Source organism: Balaenoptera physalus, assembly GCF_965194825.1.
Source record: "Balaenoptera physalus genome assembly, chromosome: 3".
Lineage (NCBI taxonomy): Eukaryota > Metazoa > Chordata > Mammalia > Artiodactyla > Balaenopteridae > Balaenoptera > Balaenoptera physalus.
The window spans coordinates 70,548,014-70,569,598 of record NC_138890.1 but is presented as its reverse complement, the minus strand read 5'-3'; the positions used below and the strand labels follow the sequence as shown (position 1 = coordinate 70,569,598).

General features: G+C 34.7%; 1 protein-coding gene across 5 annotated transcripts in view; it reads left to right on the top strand.

The window, feature by feature from the left end:
* Nucleotides 1–21,535, top strand: part of SLC27A6 (solute carrier family 27 member 6) — a 57,615-nt gene extending 36,080 nt beyond the window's left edge. For 2 of the 5 annotated variants that reach the window (XM_082457864.1, XM_082457862.1), the window contains exons 5-10: nucleotides 3,708–3,902; nucleotides 11,635–11,725; nucleotides 15,139–15,337; nucleotides 16,396–16,493; nucleotides 17,661–17,791; nucleotides 20,964–21,535. In XM_082457864.1, coding sequence (XP_082313990.1) covers nucleotides 3,708–3,902; nucleotides 11,635–11,725; nucleotides 15,139–15,337; nucleotides 16,396–16,493; nucleotides 17,661–17,791; nucleotides 20,964–21,140 — 891 coding nt within the window. In that variant the 3' untranslated portion in view covers nucleotides 21,141–21,535. The remainder of the gene's footprint in view (nucleotides 1–3,707; nucleotides 3,903–11,634; nucleotides 11,726–15,138; nucleotides 15,338–16,395; nucleotides 16,494–17,660; nucleotides 17,792–20,963) is intronic. The other 3 variants (XM_082457863.1, XM_082457865.1, XM_082457866.1) reach the window with 3 other exon arrangements.
* The last annotated feature ends 50 nt before the right edge of the window (nucleotides 21,536–21,585 follow it).

The following is a 21,585-nucleotide window of genomic DNA, read 5'->3' as shown; positions in this document are numbered from 1 at the left end:
CTATATAGCCGACACAGGTTAAAGTCTATGGAATTTGGTTTGTAAACCACCTTCTTATTGGTTTTCAAGAGTGTGCCAATTCATTTTATAAATAATACTTGCTAAAACTCATCTCTAACCTGAAAAGCATCCAAGAATCATGCCATTTAAAAGATTGTTCTCTGGACTTCCCTGGTGGTGCAGTGGTTAAGAATCTGCCTGACAATGCAGGGGACACAGGTTTGATCCCTGGTCCGGGAAGATCCCACATGCTGCGGAGCAACTAAGCCCATGCGCCACAACTACTGAGCCTGTGCTCTAGAGCCCGCGAGCCACAACTACTGAGCCCATGTGCCGCAACTACTGAAGCCCACGCGCCTAGAGCCCGTGCTCAGCAACAAGAGAAGCCACTGCAATGAGAAATGAGAAGCTGCAACAAAGAGTAGCCCCCACTTGCCACAACTAGAGAAAGCCTGTGCGCAGCACTGAAAACCCAATGCAGCCAAAAAAAATTAATTAATAATTTAAAAAATAATAAATAAATAAAAATAAAAGATTGTTCTCTGTTAAAGCAGAATAAATCCTAAGATTTGCAACACTACTGTTTTATATATGAAAATGGTAGTGAAAAATCCAAGAGCTAGTTCCGTGCCAGGTGGGCAATAGTGGACATGCCCGTGGGAGGTGGAACCAGGACAGAATTGCTCCTGGTAGTATTTAGTGGTAGAAAAGAATCCTGTGTCTTGGAAGTAGCTACTTTGATTGAGTGAGGTTTTTTGCTTGTTTGTTTTGTCTGTTTGTTTTTTTGTTTTTTTCTATCAGTGGAATATTTACCTTAAACCCTTAAGGGCTTAAGGGCCTAAGGAAATCAGCAAGTCAGATTCTGATGTATCCACAACCTCGGCTCGTATTTTATTTTTTTAATTTAATTTTTATTTTATTAAATTAGTACTTTTACAATTCTGAAAAATCAAATAGTACTCTCAAGAAAACAATACCCCCTCCTATCAATACTTGACCTCTAGAGGTAAACATATTTAATTATTTTAAGATATTTTGGTTTTTATTTACTTCCATATTTCTTAATAAAACATGTATGTTACTATTTCTTGATTTTTCAGTCTTAACTATCATCTACCTGGCTTCCTACTCACATATTCACACACATATATTTCTTCTCCCTCTATGGCACCGGTCTAATTATGATCATTTTAAAATACTTTGATAATAAGTTTTTTCATTATAAAAATTATATATATTTTATTCATAGCTGACACACAGTGTATTTAAAATATAATAACAATTTTAAACTTTTGATTACTGAAAATAATTGACCTTTTAAATTTTGCTTTCTAAATGCCTGTTACTAATTCATCTCTCCATCATAGCCCAAACTTCTGAATATGATTTGACAACACTTCAAGTATTTTTTTATTTATTTATTTATTTTATTTTTTATTAATTAATTAATTTATTTATGGCTGTGTTGGGTCTTCGTTTCTGTGCGAGGGCTTTCTCTAGTTGCGGCAAGTGGGGGCCACTCTTCATCGCGGTGCGCGGGCCTCTCACTATCGCGGCCTCTCTTGTTGTGGAGCACAGGCTCCAGACGCGCAGGCTCAGCAATTGTGGCCCACGGGCCCAGCCGCTCCACGGCATGTGGGATCTTCCCAGACCAGGGCTCGAACCCGTGTCCCCCGCATTGGCAGGCAGATTCTCAACCACAGCGCCACCAGGGAAGCCCCACTTCAAGTATTTTTAATCAATTTTATTTATTTTCTTCTTGAAGATATTCCCCCTGATTGTCATCAAAAAATCAGTCATTGTCCTACCAAATGTTGTTTGAATATTCTGATTTCTACCTCTGTAGATTCGTTTGGCTCTGAGATCTCACCATTTAGTATTCAGGCTTGCATTGAACTTACTGTTTTCAGATTCCTGCACCTGAAATGGTATCTGGTTGGGCTTCTCCAGAGTGTCTCCAGTGTTTGACCAGTGTGCAGAGGTCAGACTCCCAGATGTATTATCTGAATCAGGGTGTCTAGGGGTGCAGATGCTTCTTAAACAAATTTCCAACCAAGTCTTCTGACTTCCTCATTTTTTTGTTGTTTCCTTGACACTCTTAGGAGCATGTGTTGCCCTCCCAACTGTGGGCTTAGATTTCAGAATTAACTACTCTGCTTAGTCACATGCCTTTTATCTATTCACCTTTCAGTTTGTGAAATTACCTTTCTTTCACATTCTCTTTGTTCTTGAGAGTTAATAGATTAAAATCTCCTTAAAGACAGAGAAGGAACTAAGGTAAAGAATGTGTTCATTGGATCATTTTTTAATTGTGTCAGGGACATTGATTTCTCTATTATTGTTGTCTATTTATTGTTATTTCTTGTTATTTTGTATTACTTTTGTAAGGTTGGAGGTACTTCAGAAGGAATCATGGACATACCATGAGTAAGCTGATATTATATTCTTACTCTAATTTTTTAATTGAGGTATAACTGACATAAAACATATAGTTTCAGGTATACAATGTAATGATTCAATATATTGTATATATTGCAAATTGATCACCAATATAAGTCTAATTAACATTCAACACCATACATAGTTGCAAATTTTCTTTTTCTTGTGTTGAGAACTTCAAGATTTACAGTTGACCCTTGAATAGCATGGGTTTGAGCTGTGCATGTCCACTTATATGCAGATTTTTTTCAGTAGTAAATATCACAGTACTAAATGATCTGCAGTTGGTTGAATCTGTGGATGTGGAACCGGTGATACTGAGAACCGACTAGAAATTACATTTGGACTTTCTACTGCATGGAGGGTCCTTGTCCCTAATTCCTGGTTGTTCAAGGGTCAACTCTACTCTCTTAGCAACTTTCAGATATGCAATTCAGTATTGTTAATTATAGTCACCATGCTGTACAGTACATCCCCAAGACTTATTTATTTAATAACTGGAAATTTGTAGCTTTTGACCCCCTTCACCCATTTTTGCCCGCTCCTCACCCTGCCCCTGGCAACCACCAATCTGTTCTCTGCTCAGGGTTTTGGGTTTTTGTTTTTGCTGTTGTTTGTATTTTTTTAGATGACATATATATGTGAGATCATACAGAATTTGTCTTTATTTGTCTGACTTATTTCACTTAGCATAATGCCCTCAAGGTCCATCCATGTTGTCACAAATGGTAAGATTTCATTCTTCTTTATGACTGAATAATATTCTGTTGTGTATATATACCACATTTTCTTCATTCATCTATTGATGGGCATTTAGGTTGCTTCCATGTCTTGGCTATTGTAAATAATGCTGCAATGAACATGGGGTGCAGTATCTTTTTGAATTAGAGTTTTTGTTTTCTTCAGATAAATACCAGGAGTGGAATTGTTGGATTGTATGGTAGTTCTACTTTTAATTTTTTGAGGAACCTCCATTCTGGTAAGGAAGAAAGCATATTTCAGGAAAAATAAGACTTCAGCATCTCAAATTTAGGAAGCGATTTTGCCAGATATAGGGAAATAAAGCTGTATTACTCTGGGCCAGTGTTAGTTTCATTAGCTATTGGACTTAGTTCTGCCATGGACTTACATGATATTTTTTTTACTCCTTTGCATCATTGCACACATGCAACTTACTTCTGGATGGTTGCTATTTAAGTAATAGCAACGAAAGAAAAAATTGGGAACTGGAAATAGTAAATTACTAGTAAAATCTTTTCTTCTAACAGAGAGAAGGAGAAATGGATCATCGGGTACGTTTGGCAGTTGGAAATGGCATACGGAGTGACGTATGGAGAGAATTTTTAGACAGATTTGGAAATATTAAGATGTGTGAGCTTTATGGAGCTACTGAAGGAAACATTTGTTTCATGAATCACACTGGGAAAATTGGATCAGTTGGGAGAGCGAATTTCCTTCACAAAGTAAGTACAATATTTTCTTTACAAAAGAAATATATTGAGATCTGCTAACTTCTCCTCTAGACTTTGTGCTTGTAAATTATGCTAAATATTATCACCTTTTTTTTAAATTTGAGAACTTCTATAAATAACATAGTGGCCTCTAGATGAACTGTGGTGCCATAGATTGTGAAAACCTCAATTATCTCCCATCTTTTCCCCCTGTAATATGGGGATAATGATAGTTAGTTCTTTTGTTCAGTTTTCAAATTTAATGATATAATGTATAAACAAGCATAGGTCCCGATATGTATTAATTTGACTCCATTGTCTGTGTTTTCAATCCACTATTTCTACTTTCCATTCATTTTAATATCACTCAGAAATTATATGTAGGCTTCTAATATATGGTTTCCTTATAAACTATGTCAAGATATCACTAAAATTTTTAAAGTAGCCAAAAAATTACCTTCTTAGGAGTAAAAGACAGCTAATTTCTCAATAGCAACCATGGAAGACAAAATATAGTGGACAGATATCTTCAACTTGTTTGGAGGAAATAATTATCAAAATAGAATTTATATTCAACAATAATATTTTTAAATAATAAAAATGAAAATTTTAAAAAAGTATCAAAATTTATATAACCTCAAGGGGAAATAAACAAATCCAGAATCATAGTAGAATATTTTATTTTAGCTCTTTACTATTTGATAGAACATGCAAAAAGTTTTTTCAATGACGTAGTGTATTAGAATAATACAATAACTAAACTATTTGAACTAATGAACATATATAGGACACTGCATTTAAAAACTGCAGAATATCCATTATTTTTAAGCATTTATCACACATTCACAAAGATTACAGGACCATATAGGGAATTCCAGCAAGTTACATAGGCTTGAGTATATAAGGATTATGTTCTCTGACCACAGTTTAATTAAGATGGAAATGTTTAAAGTAACAGCTAGATCATCTCCTATATATTTGGAAATGAAACATCTTTAAATTTCTATGAGTCAAAAAAATCATAATAGAAAAATAGAAATAGAAATAGAAAATAATTTAAGCTGAATCATAATGAAAATGTTACATTTCAAAACTCAGATAAGAATAGCTGAAAATTAGTGAGCTAAATATCCATTTCTGTAAGTTAATTTTAAAAAACAACTAAAATAAACTCAAAGAGTATAAAAGGAAGGAAGTAATAAAAAGCATAATTTAAAAAAGTAAAAAGAAACATTTAGTGAGGATTATCAAAAGAGATAAAAGTATGATTTTTAAAGAGTAAAGAAATAGATTCAAAGCTGGTATAAATTGCCCTAATGTTTGAAACTTAAAGAAGGTACAAACTATTTTTATAATGCGTTTTATGGGACTGTGAGGGTCTTATTGACATTTCAGAAATACATGTGCATTGCGAACAAAAATAATTGGGGGAAAGTAAGTGCTGATATTACCGAGTATTATTACATTCTTTACAGTTAATTTTCTGGATGGATTGCAATGGTTCCGTTAAAAATTTGGTATTCATAATTAAAGCTTTTTGGTGAAGCTGAGTCATTCCTAAGTAATCATGTAATAGGAATACAATGAAGATTTGTATTTTGTATTACTGGCTTGACTTCATTATAATTTTCTAATATCTTAAAGTCCCTGTCAGACTGTTATAATGTCCATAATGCAGGAAGTTATGATTGTCTCCAATTTATTTGGGCAACTTCTGATTTTTTTTTTCTGTTTTTTTTTTTTTTTTTCAGTTTGAAAATGAAAAAAAAGTACCCAATGTCATATGAATTCTAGTCTTTTATCATTTCATTTGCATGTTGTTTCGTTAATAGCAGGTAATCAGAAAAAAATTGGACCAATAACTGTTTCATAACTATGTGAGGAGATTTAAGTGTGTCTCTCAAAAATTTAAACTTATTGGAGGCTTACACTTACCATCTCAGAGAGGAATCAGCCTCTAAATGGAGATAGGATGTTAAAAGTGAAAGAAAAAGATGAAGCAGCAACAGAGTTCCTCTGACCCAAATGTCCTTCTTCTGTGCTATTTACTATTTAAATGCATGAAACTGAAGGAGGGGGTGTCCCATATATGCCCCCAAAGCAAATAATATAAAAAATTTGGTGACAGTGCATTTGAGAGACAAATCCAAGTAAAAATTGGGGACCGCCTTCTCCTTTTCTATGCCCAGTAATAATAATTGGAAAGGAAAAAACATGAAATCCATAGAGGAAATAAAACTTGAAAGAAAGGGAGAAAATGAATCTAAATAAAAAACAGCTAAAAATATATGGATGAACATCAAAATAATAAGTCCCCCCAAATGGCCAGAAAATGTTTAGAAAAACAATTTCCCATAGGTTAAAAAAATTGTAATAATATTCTCTTTAAACATAAGAGCTCAAAGGAAAATGCAAGGAAATCATAGATCAACAAATGGAGTTGGAAAGTAGGCATGCTCAACCCAAAGGACAAAGAATAAAAGGGAAAAATGAAAATATTACAGAGCTGAACACCACACTGAAGGACTTAAAAATAAACAAGACTGAAAACATTGTTAGCAAGATGGATGGGATTAAGGAGTTACACAGACGTAAAGAATATGCAAATAATAATATAAAATAAATTTAAAAGGTAAATTTTGAAAGCATAGACAATGATCTGACATGTGCTTCATTCATGTTCTGGCAGAAGAAAACAAATCAAAGTGAAAACAACCATTTGAAACCTAATAGAAGAAAACTTCCTGAAAATAAAGATTTGAATCTTTAGCAAAAGAGCACATTATGTTCCAGGGGGAAAAAATATGGTACAGAATGATCATAAGAAAATATATATATTCTGGTGAAATTACTGAACATAAATTGAAGAACCATAAGAAGATGCTAAGGCAGAAAAAGCAAGATGTACAAAGTATATGGTGAAGATGAGAAATGTCTCAGGCATCTTTCAAAACAAAAACGTTACACTCAGTGCCCCCCAAAAAAGAAAGTAATGTTTTCACCTAAGAATTTTAGTTCTAACAAACTTGTCCTACAAGTCCAAAGGCAACAAAGTAGTGTTCTCAGACTTTTAAGAAATCAGAGAATATAATTCCCATGTACTTACAGGAATATACTACTTCCTTATATTCACTGAATGAAAAATTCTAGTGAACCTGAAGATAAAGCAGTTTAGAAATTGAAGGAACCACCTTCAGTTGAAAGGTTTGATTGAATCTACTTAAATATAGAGGATTGAAAAGCTCTGAATTATGTTTATAGATCTAATGGAAGTATAAATCCTGACAATATAAAATACTTATAAGTAACAAAAATGGGAATTGTGTGGGAGGAGAGAAGAAGGTATAAGTGTTGATTATCTCATCTTTTATGGTGGTAAATCCATAGATACAAAGTAAAGATAAGGTATGAGACTTAATAAAAAGGCTCCTTTTGTTCACATTTGTATAAACTTTTTTTTATTGTCTTAAAGTAGGCATCTTTTAGAGACTAAGAAATTTAGCCAACTGTGAAGTTAGAAAACAGTTCATGTGGGACCACCTTCACATCTAACATCAGTTGCAGTTTGGGAGTCCCTAAGACCACCTTTAAGTTTGATCATTCACTGGAAGGAATACAAAGCTCACCAAAAGCCATATAATAGTTACAGTTTATTACACCTAAAGGATATAGATTAATATCAGTCAAGGGAAGGAACAGTAGGGTAGAATCCAGGAAGGTACCAAATGCAAGGCTTCCAAGTTGTCCTCTCCTGCGAAGTCAGGAGGGTATTACTCTCCTGGAATTGATGTGTGACAATACATGGAGTATTGCCAACTCAGGAAGCTAACCCAACCTTGATGTCCAGAGTCTTTTGTGGGGGCTCAATCTTTTAAATCTAGTTGGCTGCCTCTGTGGTCAACCTCCACCTCCAGTCCCTCAGGAGGTCAAGCTGGGTGACCCAAAGCCCCAACCCTACATAACATTATTGGCATGACTCAGAGACCCACTGTCAATCATAGAGTTACTATCTGGTTGCCCAAGGTCCTTAGGCAAATAAAAAGTCCTGTCCCTCATGACATTGTGAGGGCTTTGAGATTATCTCCCAGAAGCTGAGAGCAAAGGCCAGGCCTCTAATTAAATTTGTGGTTAAAGTTAAATTCTTTGACCCCATAGGGACTGGTATCTCTTATGCTAAAGACACATTTTAGTTTAACTTTGGTTCCATTTTCTTTTGTTAAATTCAAGAAAATTTAAGTTGATTGCATTTACTAGAATGGTGTGGTTTCATTTTTCATAAATTATTTTACTAATCAGTTTCATACCTTTCCCTCTATTGATTTAAATGCATTTGTAATGATGTTCATCAAATGCCTTTCTTTATATATATTTATAATAAGTTTCCAGTATGCCTGACACAAGTGAGCACAGTGAACATAACACACATAAATTCCTGCCCATGTGCAGGTCATGTTCTATAGAGGAGGACAGAAAACAGACAAGATCAATAAATAAAATACACTCTATAGCACATACTCATAAGTGCAAAAGAGGAAAATTAAACAGGGAAAGGAGACTTGTGTGTGTGTGCATGTGTATTGGGAGGTGTTTTTGAAATTTTAGGTAGAATGGCCAGGGATCACTTTGTATTGAGAATATATTACACCATGTTAAGAATGGTTTACTTTTGGTTAAAATTTGGGGAAATTTAACTTTTTCTTCTTATTTTTCTGTTTTACTTGATTTTTTTTTAAATGATTATTTTTTAAATACACGTCTGCGAACCATTCAGAAAACTATGCTGTTGCATAACAGTGCATCCTAGAAATGAGTATTCATAATGTCCCAACTGTATATAATATTACATGTTACTATAGGTATATAAATGTATATTTATGATAGAGAGATAGATGATAAGTTTATGAGTGTGTGTGTGTGTGTGTGTGTGTTTGTATCTTTTAAGGGTCTTCTGTTTAAGGAAACAGAGAAACCACCCTTTACCTATGGTGTAGGATAAATGAGCCTGTACTGTATAGGTCAAAGCAATGTAGTATAATGCTGAGGCAAAAAATCCTGAATTGGAATCACTGTACCTAGAGCTCTAGTTCCAGCTCTGCCACTACTTGACTTTTTGACTTTGACAAGTCACTTTCTTCTGGATTCAAAGTCTACTCATTTATTTATAGAGGAAATAATTTTTGTGTTCCCTTTCTAACTTCTAAATTTACAAATCTGAATATGCAAAAGCGTACAGGTATGTGTGGGAACTCCAAGGGCCAGTGTGCACAGTCACATAGGTGTATGCTGTACAGTCCTGGGGACCCATTTGTCTAGACTGTTACAAATGAGACCCCCTGCAGCTGTGTTCTGGCCATGTATACCTCTTCCTGTACCTATAACTGTACATGTATGTATACTATACATTTAGGAGATACTGAAGTGTGGCATCTATTTCTTTATTTGTGTTATTATAACATAACCATTTTTGTAACCTCATGGGTCCTCTTGAAGGCAGGGAAAAAAAATAGAAATCCTTCTAGCTGAGACTTAATGCTGTGATCCAGGCTACTTCTAGAAGGTGCTGTGATATATTTAAATTTCATTTGTATTATAAAATTACTCAATTTCTGACCATCAGGTCCCCTGTATCTGATAACAAGTGCACTGAACAGTGATTTGGTGTGGAATGAATCTTACCCATGCGTGTGGTTGCCAAATTAATCTAAAAGAAATAATGTTAAAGATATTACCAGTTGCTGGGCAACTTTTTCAAAATATAAAGCATGTTAAAACAGGAGAGAGTAATAAACAGGACTCTGTTCTAGTTTGGCCAAAATGATAAATGCAGTTCTGGAACCTCTGGAATCTTTCTTTTGACGAGTCATTAGGCAAGTAGCCAATATCCTATTAGCCCAATTACAGACAAAGACCAACAAGATGCAAGCTTGCATTTTAATAAGAATCTTTATGTCTAGAGTAACAGTTTTTTTGCTTTGCTGTCTCTTTCATTGGCCCTCATCTTAAAATAGGATAATATTAATTTCTACCTTATAGGGTTTTTGATGATTAAATTAAAAGCTCTTAGCACAGTGACTGAGACACAGTTAAGTACTCAATCAATATTAGTTGCTCTCAGACTTCCCTGGTGGCACAGTGGTTAAGAATCCGCCTGTGAATGCAGGGGACACGGGTTCAATCCCTGATCCGGGAAGATCCCACATGCCGCGGAGCAACTAAGCCCATGTGCCACAACTACTGAGCCTGTGCTCTAGAGCCCACAAGCCACAACTACTGAAGCCTGAGCGCCTAGAGCCTGTGCTCCACAACAAGAGAAGCCATCTCAATGAGAAGCCCGTGCACCGCAACGAAGAGTAGCCCCCGTTGCCCCAACTAGAGAAAGCCTACACGCAGCAACGAAGACCCAACATAGCCAAAAATAATAAATAAAGAAGTAAATAAATAAATAAATTTATAAAAAATATATATATTAGTTGCTCTCATTTGTATTTTAATTCCAACAATGAATTGTGATCGTAGTTACATGCTGACTTTCCTGAGATGTTTGTGTTTACTCTTTGATAATAAATAATACTATTACATCTATCTCATTAATTTTATTCATATTTTCCCATTTGTTCTTTATTTGTTCGTTTCTCTCCCTCTCCTCATGCTCCTCCTTCTTCTCTCTTGCTCTCTTTTGTTTGTCCTTCCTAATTCTTTTTTCTCACTTCATTTTATCACCTCCATTTTAGTTTACTACGTGCTGGTTCAGCTTAATAAGATTGCTTGTTTAATTGATTGGGAAAACCTCAATTTTCTTATGCATGAAATGAGGGAGTTGGATTGAAGCAATCTGCAGTTCTCTCCCAGGGTCAGATTTTGAGGATCTGTGAATCTGCATGACATGGTAATATGAATGTTACAAGAGCAGAGGAGCTGGAAATATTGGGGGTCAAGGAGAGATGTCCAGTTAGCTTGTTTCCTGATGTGATGGGGATGTTCCAACAAATTTCCATCTTACACCACAACTGTGTACAGAGGTACGGAGGGTTAGTTTAAGGACATTAAGTTGAAAGGCCTGGGGAAAAGGTCTAAGTAAGTGACAAAAACAAGGACTTTTGAGGCATCTAATCCCTTTTAGGGATGGTAAGTTAAAATACACAACAAAATCCTTGCATTCACATAGTTGACATTTTAGTTCTATTAAAACTTTCCATTTCAAGGGATGTTTGAAAGATTGCAAAAAAGAGAAGGCAAGAAAGTGTCCTCTTAACTATAGTTAGCAGAGTATGTGATTTCGTGCAGGGATTGCTTCCTGGTACTGAAATTAGGGGAGTTCCCTGGCTGTCCAGTGGTTAAGATTTCGATCCCTGGTTGGGGAGCTAAAATCCCACATGCCTCGGGGCCAAAAAACCAAAACATAAAACAGAAGCAATACTGTAACAGATTCAATAAAGACTTTAAAAATGGTCCACATCAAAAAAAAAAAACTTAAAAAAAAAGATTAAAATTAGTAAGACTTTTCTAAGGTAAGGTGCAACATAAAAGAAGTGAAAATAAATGCCAGTACATGAGCGCTGGTTACTAACACCTTCAGTTTTGATTTTTAAATATTTATTTAACTTTTTACCAGGAAAGCTTGTTTTAATAAATCCACATTCTAATTTTGTATTTCAATTGACTGAAATTTAAATCTACTACCAGGAGATGTCATTGCACAAATAAATAACTAAATCTTGTTTTTTGTTTGATTTTGTTTTTGCAGCTTTTTTTCACTTTTGACTTGATAAAGTATGATTTTCAGAAAGATGAACCCATTAGAAATGAACACGGCTGGTGTAGTCTTGTGAAAAAAGGTAAGATTCTTGTATTTGAAGATGTCTCCTCAGGCAAAGTTCCTGAATTTCTCTTCAATTACTGAATTTAGAAGAGAAGGAATGGTTATTTCTAATATGTGACTTATTTGGAATTTTAATGCAGGTAGAATGGTTTAATTATTAGAAGTAAGAGGCCCCACATGGGTCACTCAGATGGTAATTACGAAAATTTAAAAGTGATTACTGTGGGCTTATAGTTTTCTTAATCCACCACTCCTACAGTGCCATATGTCTAATGTCCTGTACCACCAAGATATAAAAATGAATGGCAATTTATGATTCTATGTATAGTGGAAAGTGAGACAGACTTGGATTTAAATCTGGGCTGTCACACTTAGAAACTGTCCAACTTTGGGTAGGTCACTCAACCTGTCTCAGTCTCATTTTCTTCACATGCAGAGTAGAGGTGGCAGTATTTCTTTCGGGAGGTGATTGTTGATAGTTTAATGAGATGATGTACGCAGAGCCCTGTGGAGGGCCTGTCATGTGGCCAGTTACCGCCCTCCCTTTCTCTTCTTCCTCCCACTCCTCCTCCTCCACCAGGCTAGTCTTTCTCATAGTTTTGGGTTAGAAATTTTAATGAAAACAAGTGCCCTAGTTAACATGCGGCTGCATATAATCAATCTAGAAAATTAAATGTAGAGATGTGCCCTTAGAATTGGTTTGAGATCCAGTCTGAAAGAATCAGGCCGAAGTTACTTTTTACTGCCTCAGAATATGTTTAAACTACATTTCAGAGATGACTTCAAATATGGAGATAAAGGTCACAGACCCGGGTTTCTTTGTTTTGGTTTTTGGTTTTTGGTTGTTTTCCTGGTAGCTGAAATATTGGACAAAAATATAAGCCTTGTCTTTTAAAAAACAAATTTCCCAATCCTCTGAATTTCAAGAGCATTTATCAAATATCTTTCTCTAATTCAACTCTATAGACAGCATCTAAGAAAAAAGTCACTTCTAAGGAGATTGCAAAGAACTTTATTTTTTTATTTTTTTTTATTTTTTATATTTTTCTTTGGCTGTGTTGGGTCTTAGTTTCTGTGCGAGGGCTTTCTCTAGTTGCGGCAAGCGGGGGCCACTCTTCATCGCGGTGCGTAGGCCTCTCACTATCGCGGCCTCTCTTGTTGAAGGGCACAGGCTCCAGACGCGCAGGCTCAGTAGTTGTGGCTCACAGGCCTAGTTGCTCTGCGGCATGTGGGATCTTCCCAGACCAGGGCTCAAACCCGTGTCCCCTGCATTGGCAGGCAGACCCTCAACCACTGCGCCACCAGGGAAGCCCACAAAGAACCTTATTAAAGCACTCTTTTCTAGTGTGTTTTATTTATTACAATTACAATAATATCTGATATTGGAACTTGAATCCCAGAACTGCTTATGCAACCTCAGGGTTTTTCAAAAACAGATTGTCCCCAAATATCTGCTTTACAATTTTTTAATTCTCATTATGGATTGCTCAATTTTATTTTACATTAAAGCACTGTGTCTTTCATAACGTATGCCTGGGAGGGAAAGATAAGTATACACTCTGACCATTTTAAGCATTTGCAATAATTAATTTGTCAGTGAAGAAACTATCACCTGTGTCCTGAAGAAGAAAAATAAAGAACATAAATTTTAAGGAAAGTATAAGAGGCTTAGAAAATTCTGAAATGTATATAGGGGATGTAGATGGATGGGATATGCGAGGGAGGAGAGCCTTTGGAGTCAGATGGACCTGGTTAAAAACATTCCAACTTCAACATTTGGCAGCTGTGTAATATTGGGCAAATTACTTTTTCTTCCTCAATTTCACTTGTAAAATGAAGACAATATGAGACCCTGTCTTACAGGTTTGTGATGAGGATGAGATAGGATACATATGTAAAGTGCTCAGAATAGTGACCGGTACCCAGAAAGAGCTCAATAAGTGTAACAATGGCAGTGATTATGATAATGATGATAATGATGGTGTCGGTGATGACAGTGACAGTGATGGGTCCCTGCTGAGTCAGGGCAGCCTAGTTTTGGCCAGTGGCATGTGTGCCCTTGGAACCCATAAAGCCTAGAGGAGTGGGAGCAATAAGAATTGAAAAGAGAAGGGGCTTCCCTGGTGGCGCAGTGGTTGAGAATCTGCCTGCCAATGCAGGGGACACGGGTTCGAGCCCTGGTCTGGGAGGATCCCACATGCCGCGGAGCAGCTAAGCCTGTGAGCCACAACTGCTGAGCCTGCGCGTCTGGAGCCTGTGCTCCGCAACAAGAGAGGCCGTGACAGTGAGAGGCCCACGCATCGCGATGAAGAGTGGCCCCCGCTCGCCACAACTAGGGAAAGCCCTCGCACAGAAACGAAGACCCAACACAGCCAAAAATAAATAAATTAATTAATAAATTAATAAATAAATTAATTAATTAATTTAAAAAAAAGAATTGAAAAGAGAGTGTTAAAATGACATAAATCGCTTTAGAGTTTGCTGGAATACAGCCTCATCTAACCCATCACATAGATGTTAGCTGTCTTCACAGTGGCCAAAACAAGTCAACAATGGCCTTGAAATCTTCTGGGGAAGTGATTGCTGCTCCCCTTTGTCTTCTACTCTTAGAAGTAGTTTTTTACCTTGTTGATTGCTGGGCAGTATCTTGATTAACTTGAATAAGTCTGATTAAAAATTATTTTAAATAATGTGTCTAAATGTAAGTAAAACTAATAAATTTCGTGGCTTATCTCCTGTCCATTGAGGATTTCCAGAGTAACATTCCAGAGGAATAAAACATATTCTTAAGCTTCTAATAACATATTTATTAAATCAGAGATAATATTGTACTGAAAAATCATAGGGACTTGAATTTGAGTTCTAGGTCCATTCCTTTTCATCTGTTGGACTTTGCTAACATACTTCCTTCTTCTGGACCCTAGTGCCTTCCCTGTGAAATAGGGATTATAATGATCAATTTCAAAGGATTTCTTTGAAAAATTAATAAGGTGACAGTTGCATTTCTCATGGGGCTTGCTCCATAGTAAGTGCCCAATAAATAAATATTGCTACCATCATAATCTTATTTAAAATTATTATTGTAGTTGTTATTTATATAATTGTTATTATTATCAGTGTTAGAATCTACATAATCAAAAAAAGTAGCCATTGCTGTATCCACCCAGGATATAAAATAAATTTAATATTCCTTTCTTTACATTCAATTTCCTTTTTGTTAATTTTTCCAAAGTGATTTGTGCTTTGGCAGTTTGTGAAACGGTGTTAGATTTAGGCACCCAGAGTAATTGATGTCAAATATAATAAAAATAAGTTCAGAGGAAAGTAAGATAAGCTACACTGGATGTGTTGGTCATATGTAACTTAGATACATGCATGGTGTGTGTAATAATAGTTTTAATCAAATCACTGAAAATACCTCTCTCCCAGGGGAACCTGGACTTCTCATTTCTCCAGTGAATGCAAAGAATCCCTTCTTTGGCTATGCCGGAAATAAGAAGCACACAGAAAAGAAATTGCTTTGTGATGTTTTTAAGAAGGGAGATGTTTACTTTAACACCGGAGATTTAATGGTCCAAGACCAGGAGAATTTCCTTTATTTTTGGGACCGTATTGGAGACACTTTCAGGTACGAAATAGCGTCGGTTGCAAAGCTTGCTCGGTGATTGTGAACCCTGCTCTGAGTGAGGCTCTGTGGAAACATTGTACACCACCTGCTGTCTACCTTCAGGGAACGGAGAGCTTTTATCTCAATAATGTCTCCCAGTTTAAAAATTCACTGCCCATCTGTTTCTAGATTGAAACATAAGTTACATTTTGATGTCATTTTTGTAATTATCTTAATGAATCATTTGGGTCCAAATCAGTGAGCTCCTTTTTTTTAGCATATGATACAGGCAGGCTGATGTGAAGTCTAAATGGTAGGGTTAAAACAGAAAACCAATTTAGTCAAATATGGTCTAATTCTTGACCTAATGGCAAAAATAGTGAAACAGCAAAATTTCCCTTTCTTATATTTGCTTTTTTAATTCCTTAGGGTTATTTTAGGCTTATGAATTTATTTTGCTTTACTAATCAGTGACTATAGAACAGTAGAGGACAGACAGTAGACAGTCCAAAAACGTTTGAATGAATAAATGAATTATACTTCCTATTTCCTCACCTTCTTTGTGTCATGTTAGGAGGTCACCTTATGTAAAATCATTTTAATTAAAACATTCATGTGCATTAAAAGAGCCAAAGGGGTTAATTCCTAGAAATTAAAGGGGGTCAGTACACCGAAAGGCAACTATAGCTTTCCTTTCCATTTTTTCTATCATTAGAGATAGAGAATGCTTTGTACTTCACTGTTATTATATTACAAAACAAAGAGGGATTTGTTGTTATTTTTTTTTTAATGACATATTAAAAAAACCCTTTTACAGTAGCAGTTCATACCAGTGAGACACAGATAATGTAATTTTAAATAAAAAACAGATACTGATGTAATTTTAAATAAAAAACAGATACTGACTTTGTTGACTTCTCAAAAAAGTTCTTCCTTAGAAATGTTTTTCATTTTGAAAACTGCCATTATTTTTTATTATTAGGTGCTTGCACAGAGCCAAATGCAAGGCACTAAAACTTAAAGCTGGGCACCTCATTCTTCAAGTATAGGTAACTAACTGGAACTTGTTTTTTGTTTAGATGGAAAGGGGAAAATATTGCAACCACAGAGGTTGCCGATATTATTGGAATGTTGGATTTCATACAGGACACAAATGTCTATGGTGTGGCTGTACCAGGTATGAATATGTTTCAGGTTTGGAAAGGGTTCTCAGAATGTGCCACTTTCCTTTCACTTTGCAACAATTTTATTAATTCAGCATTTCATTTTTCACATATTAAAATAAATATCTTAGTTTTGGCTTGGCAAGTAATGCCCTAGACCAAGCTAGCAAACTTCATGGTCACACCAGGGGAAAGGTACCAACTGCATTTTAATGTATGTGTGTATTTCTAAGCAGATCTTGAAAACTCTGATCAGTGACTCACTGCTAGAATATTTACAGCTTTTCAATGGTCTGTTATTTTTCTCTTGATGACTAGAGTTTATACATACCACTAAATAGGAATGTGTTCTAATTTAAATGTTTAATAACACTGACTTGTAGTTAAGTTGAATCTTTTTCAGAAATTATTTTAAAATCTGGTTGGCCTCATTTATTGTTATAAATATGCCTATGAGGATTGTCTCACATTGGTGAAAATGGCAAAGAAAAGTGACCAACTTGAAATCACAGGACAGCTATTCCCCTTTACTGCCTTTTTTTTTTTTTAAATAAATGACAGTATTTTCCAATTAATGTTTGTAGGTGCAGGGGACACTGAGTGTGGGAATGTTTGGATAGGGGGCAAAGAAAGAGGATATTAACTCTAACAGACAGGCACTGGATGCTGGGAAAATGCTACAAGAGATTCCAAAGCCCTGGAAAAAAGGTGGCATGATAAGCAGTAAGCGATCTGTGGAATTAATTGTGGAAATACCTGCCTCTAGTTTCTTAACTTGAACATATTGAATAATACCCTTTATTTTTTGCATTGATGCTTAACATGGACATTTCTCTAAAATATATTTGCCTTTAAAAAAATGTTTCCTCTTAATATTTTATAATAATAGTGGCAGGATGCATATTATGGGTCACTTATGGTGTTTTCTATTCCATCTATTTCGTTTTTGTAGTGTAAACAATTAAACATAGACTCTGCACTTCCTTCCTCCTAAATCATTTCTAGGGAGTAAATCATATGCTCAGGGAAAGACCCACTCATTTATGCTACTGTTGCATTGTTATTGCTGCAATAGATATAATGTCTACATTTGTAACAATTAGTGTGTAATTAACTGGATTTTTTAAAAAGTTCACCTACCACTTGTAAAACTGATGCTATTACAAACTTTTTTTTTTCAGATTATGAAGGAAAAGCAGGAATGGCTTCTATAACTTTAAAACCAAATACGTCCTTAGACTTGGAAAAAGTTTATGAACAAGTTGTAACATTTTTACCGGCTTATGCCTGCCCACAATTTTTAAGAATTCAGGTAATTTACCTACCCATAAAATTTAAGACCAGGAATCTGGAGATGGTTTAGTTATAAAATAATATTTACCGCTTAGATAATAGGTGCATTTTATTTTTATTAGAAAATTTCAAGAACAATGAAAAGCACTGGGATGCTAATTTATGCCATACTTGAAGCCTAATTATAGAAGAGAGGACAATAAAATGCTAGGAAGTCTTCGTCGTCGTCGTCCTATTTGTTGCTCTTCTCCTCTTCAATCAGATAAATGAGGGGCCCAGTGATGGTGGCAAGCCAAACCCAAATCTTACACATGCCTTCATGCTTTGTGAAGACATTTGGTGCTGTGTACCTAAAATTAGGTTCCACCAAGCTGACATCAAAGTGTCTGCAGGATGTGTGTAGACCCTCAAGGCAATTGGCTTTAAGCAATCTTGCCTTTAATGTTTTATCTTCATTCTGTCCAGTCTCCTTCGGGGACCTTATATTTTGGGGGAATTCTGAACTCATTGGTTTTGAGAGGTGGGCTTTCTCTTGTTAGGCTGCTGGAGTAAAGTCCAGTAAAAAGGAAACGAATTTTCTCAGCTCCTGGGTAACTTTGCCTGCTCATTTATCCAGCCATTTATTCATTTAATATTGTGCCTCAAATAGAATTTCCCAAAGCTAGTCTTCATCATCTCTTAACATCCCATCACACAGAATTTTTCTGGATATGTTTGTCATATCACTGTTACATCCCTGATAGAGCAATAGCTGACTTAATATTCTTTTTTAAAGCATTTGCTGGGTAATCCTTGTGGCCAAGTCACTGCTTGGCCAATGAGACACATCATCTAAACTGTCATAAATACATATCCATTTACATAATATTTTAAGAGCTTTTACATATATTGTCTCAGATTATTTTCATAGCAGTCCTCTGAAATAATAAAGGTAGCTAAATAGAAAAAGAAGTAACACGGTTTTAATTGAAATTTTTGAAATAATTGTAGATTCACATGCATTTGTAAGAAACAATACAGAAAGATCCTGTGTAAATGATTACAACCAGGATATTGACATTGATACAATCCACTCATCTTATTAAAATTTCCTGTGTTTTACTTGTACTCATTTGTGTGTATGTGTGTATTAAGCTCTATACATTTTTATTACCTGTGTAGCTTCATGTATCAATGACCATAGTCAAGATATGGACAATTCCACCACCACAAGGCTCCCTCACGTTACCCTTTTATAACCACACCCAGCTCCCTCCTGCCCCTCCCATCTCACCCCAGAAAGAATGGATTTTAATTCTTAGTAGAGTAGAAAGTTGATGGATCAAATAATATTTTAAACATTTTCCTCCAAGGGCAACTTAAAAGTCACTGTCATTAAGCAGAAGAAATATTTTGTCATAGGACTCCTCTATAAGATTAAATCAGTCTTGTATAAATTTAGAAAATATTTTAGGGTCATTAAACACCTAAAAGAACTTGGCCCATGAGTGTTACATTTATTACAGTATTTGCTATAGTTAGCACAATGCATGACACTTAGTTGGCACTAAAATTATTTAATAAATAAATTATAATAAATGATCTGATATAAGCAATGCAAACATATAAGTTACTTCTGACAAAACGAATAAGACAACTATCTTATTAAAAATATGTTTAGCACAAATTTATAAAGGATTCTTTTCGGCAATAAATTTACAAAAAATTTTTAAATGTGATATTACTCAGTATGGCTGAGATGAAATTAAACTGGTCCTTTCATTCTGCTTGTGGGAACGCATATTGTTATGATCTCTCTTGAAAATAATTTGGTAAATATGTGATCACACTCTTAGAATTTGCATATATTTTGATTTAGTAATTTCATTTCCAGAAATTTACCCTTAGGACATAATTAAAGATGCACAAATGTTATATATAAAATGTTATTATTTATGTAGTAAAATTTTTTAATATTCTCTATATAAGTTCAAGAATAAGAGTAAGGTTAATTAACATATTATAATTAGATGAGATCTTATGAAACCATTAAAAAGTGCCATTTTGATGAAAATTACCTAACCTGGAGAAACATACCAGGAATAATATATTTTTTTAAAGAAGGCAGACTATCAAATTGTATAATGTGAACTAATTTTTTTAAAAAGAGAAAAGAATATGTGTTTCTACACAGTTACATCTCATTCTGTGATGACAGTGTTGGATAGGGGATGAGATCAGAGAAGAAGGTTCAAAGAAAAGTTGACTTAGTTGCATTCGTTCAGTAGGATGCATAAAAATGGCCAAACTACTCATAGAACCTTGTATGGACCCTACATGTCATCTGACTTAAAACAAGGTTGCTTCCCTATGCCTGAAACTACCACAGAGATAATATCCTTGTCTTCTTTAAATTCCTTAAAACAAAGATTCTTAAACTTTCTCAATTCATAACATCTTTAGTGTCTTAGTAATTATTTCATGGCACTCTTGGGCCAAAACAAATACCTAAACATTCATTTATTCAGTACTTAGGGCAAAGCAAAATAACTATTTAGGTCTAATAAATTAGTTGCTGTTTGAAAAAATAATGCATATAAATGGAAAGAAAAATGCTTAAACTAATATTGAAACTATGAACTACCTTGACCAAGTAGTTGGTAGTGTGACAACAGATGTCATTGGGTTTACCTTGAAAATTTTAAATATCCTATGGGGACTCTGGCAATTCACTGAGGTACTATGAGGCACCTCCGTGCATAGTTTGGGAACCCAAGTTTTAGATCATTCCTTACCCCCTCTGGTTCTTGCAGTATTCTGCCTTATGGAATAGATTGCTGTCTTTTATATTTTTTACCTTCTTGCCGTCTAGTAGCATTCTTTGTAAATAATATTGCCTTGACATTGGATTGAAGAGATAAACCTATATGTTTTAGACATATTTGTAATCAGTTATTAGCTATATTCATAACTCTATGTTGAATGAAGTTCACAGGAAAATCAAGGTAAAGATTTAAGTGTTCTAAAGAGCATTTTTAAATTTCTAATATTATTAGTTTAAAAAATTATTTATTTTCTTTATTAGAAAATAAAGATGGTCACTGGATATAAAATGTTATAATTATATATTACAGTCTATATTGTTGAATATTTTATTTGTATATTATACATAACATTGACTGACTCCACTAATCCTGGTCACTGTTTTATAGGAAAAGATGGAAACAACAGGAACATTCAAACTACAGAAGTTTCGGTTGGTGGAAGAAGGATTTAGTCCATTGAAAATTTCTGATCCACTTTACTTCATGGATAAGTTGAAAAAATCATACGTTCCATTGACCAAAGAAATTTATGATCAGATAATATTAGGGAAGATTAAACTTTAAGCTTTTATTATATATGGGATTTTCCTATGCTGCTTAGGAGAAGTGAAAGGAGAGTATGTGATTCTTTAATATGAAATGGGGAGAGGGAACTGACATTAAGCATGGGCTATATTTCCTTAACATGCAACAATTTTTCTTTAATTAAGTACTAACTTTAATTTGTTTTAATTGATAACAAACTTTGGGTGATTATTCTTTTTACCTATTTGGGATTCAGTGCATAAGTAAATATCTGCCTTAAAGTTTTTAAATAATTAATAAGTGGTTAACAATTAGACATCTGCTAAAAATTTACTTATTAATATTTAAAATTTCTAGTTTTGAGTAAAGGGTTAAATATTTGATTTTTATGTGCCCTGTCCTATAACTGAATAAAACCATCTTTATTAATACGAGTTTTGAAGTTTTGTTTTGATGTTTTTAATTGTAAATATTCATTCAAAGG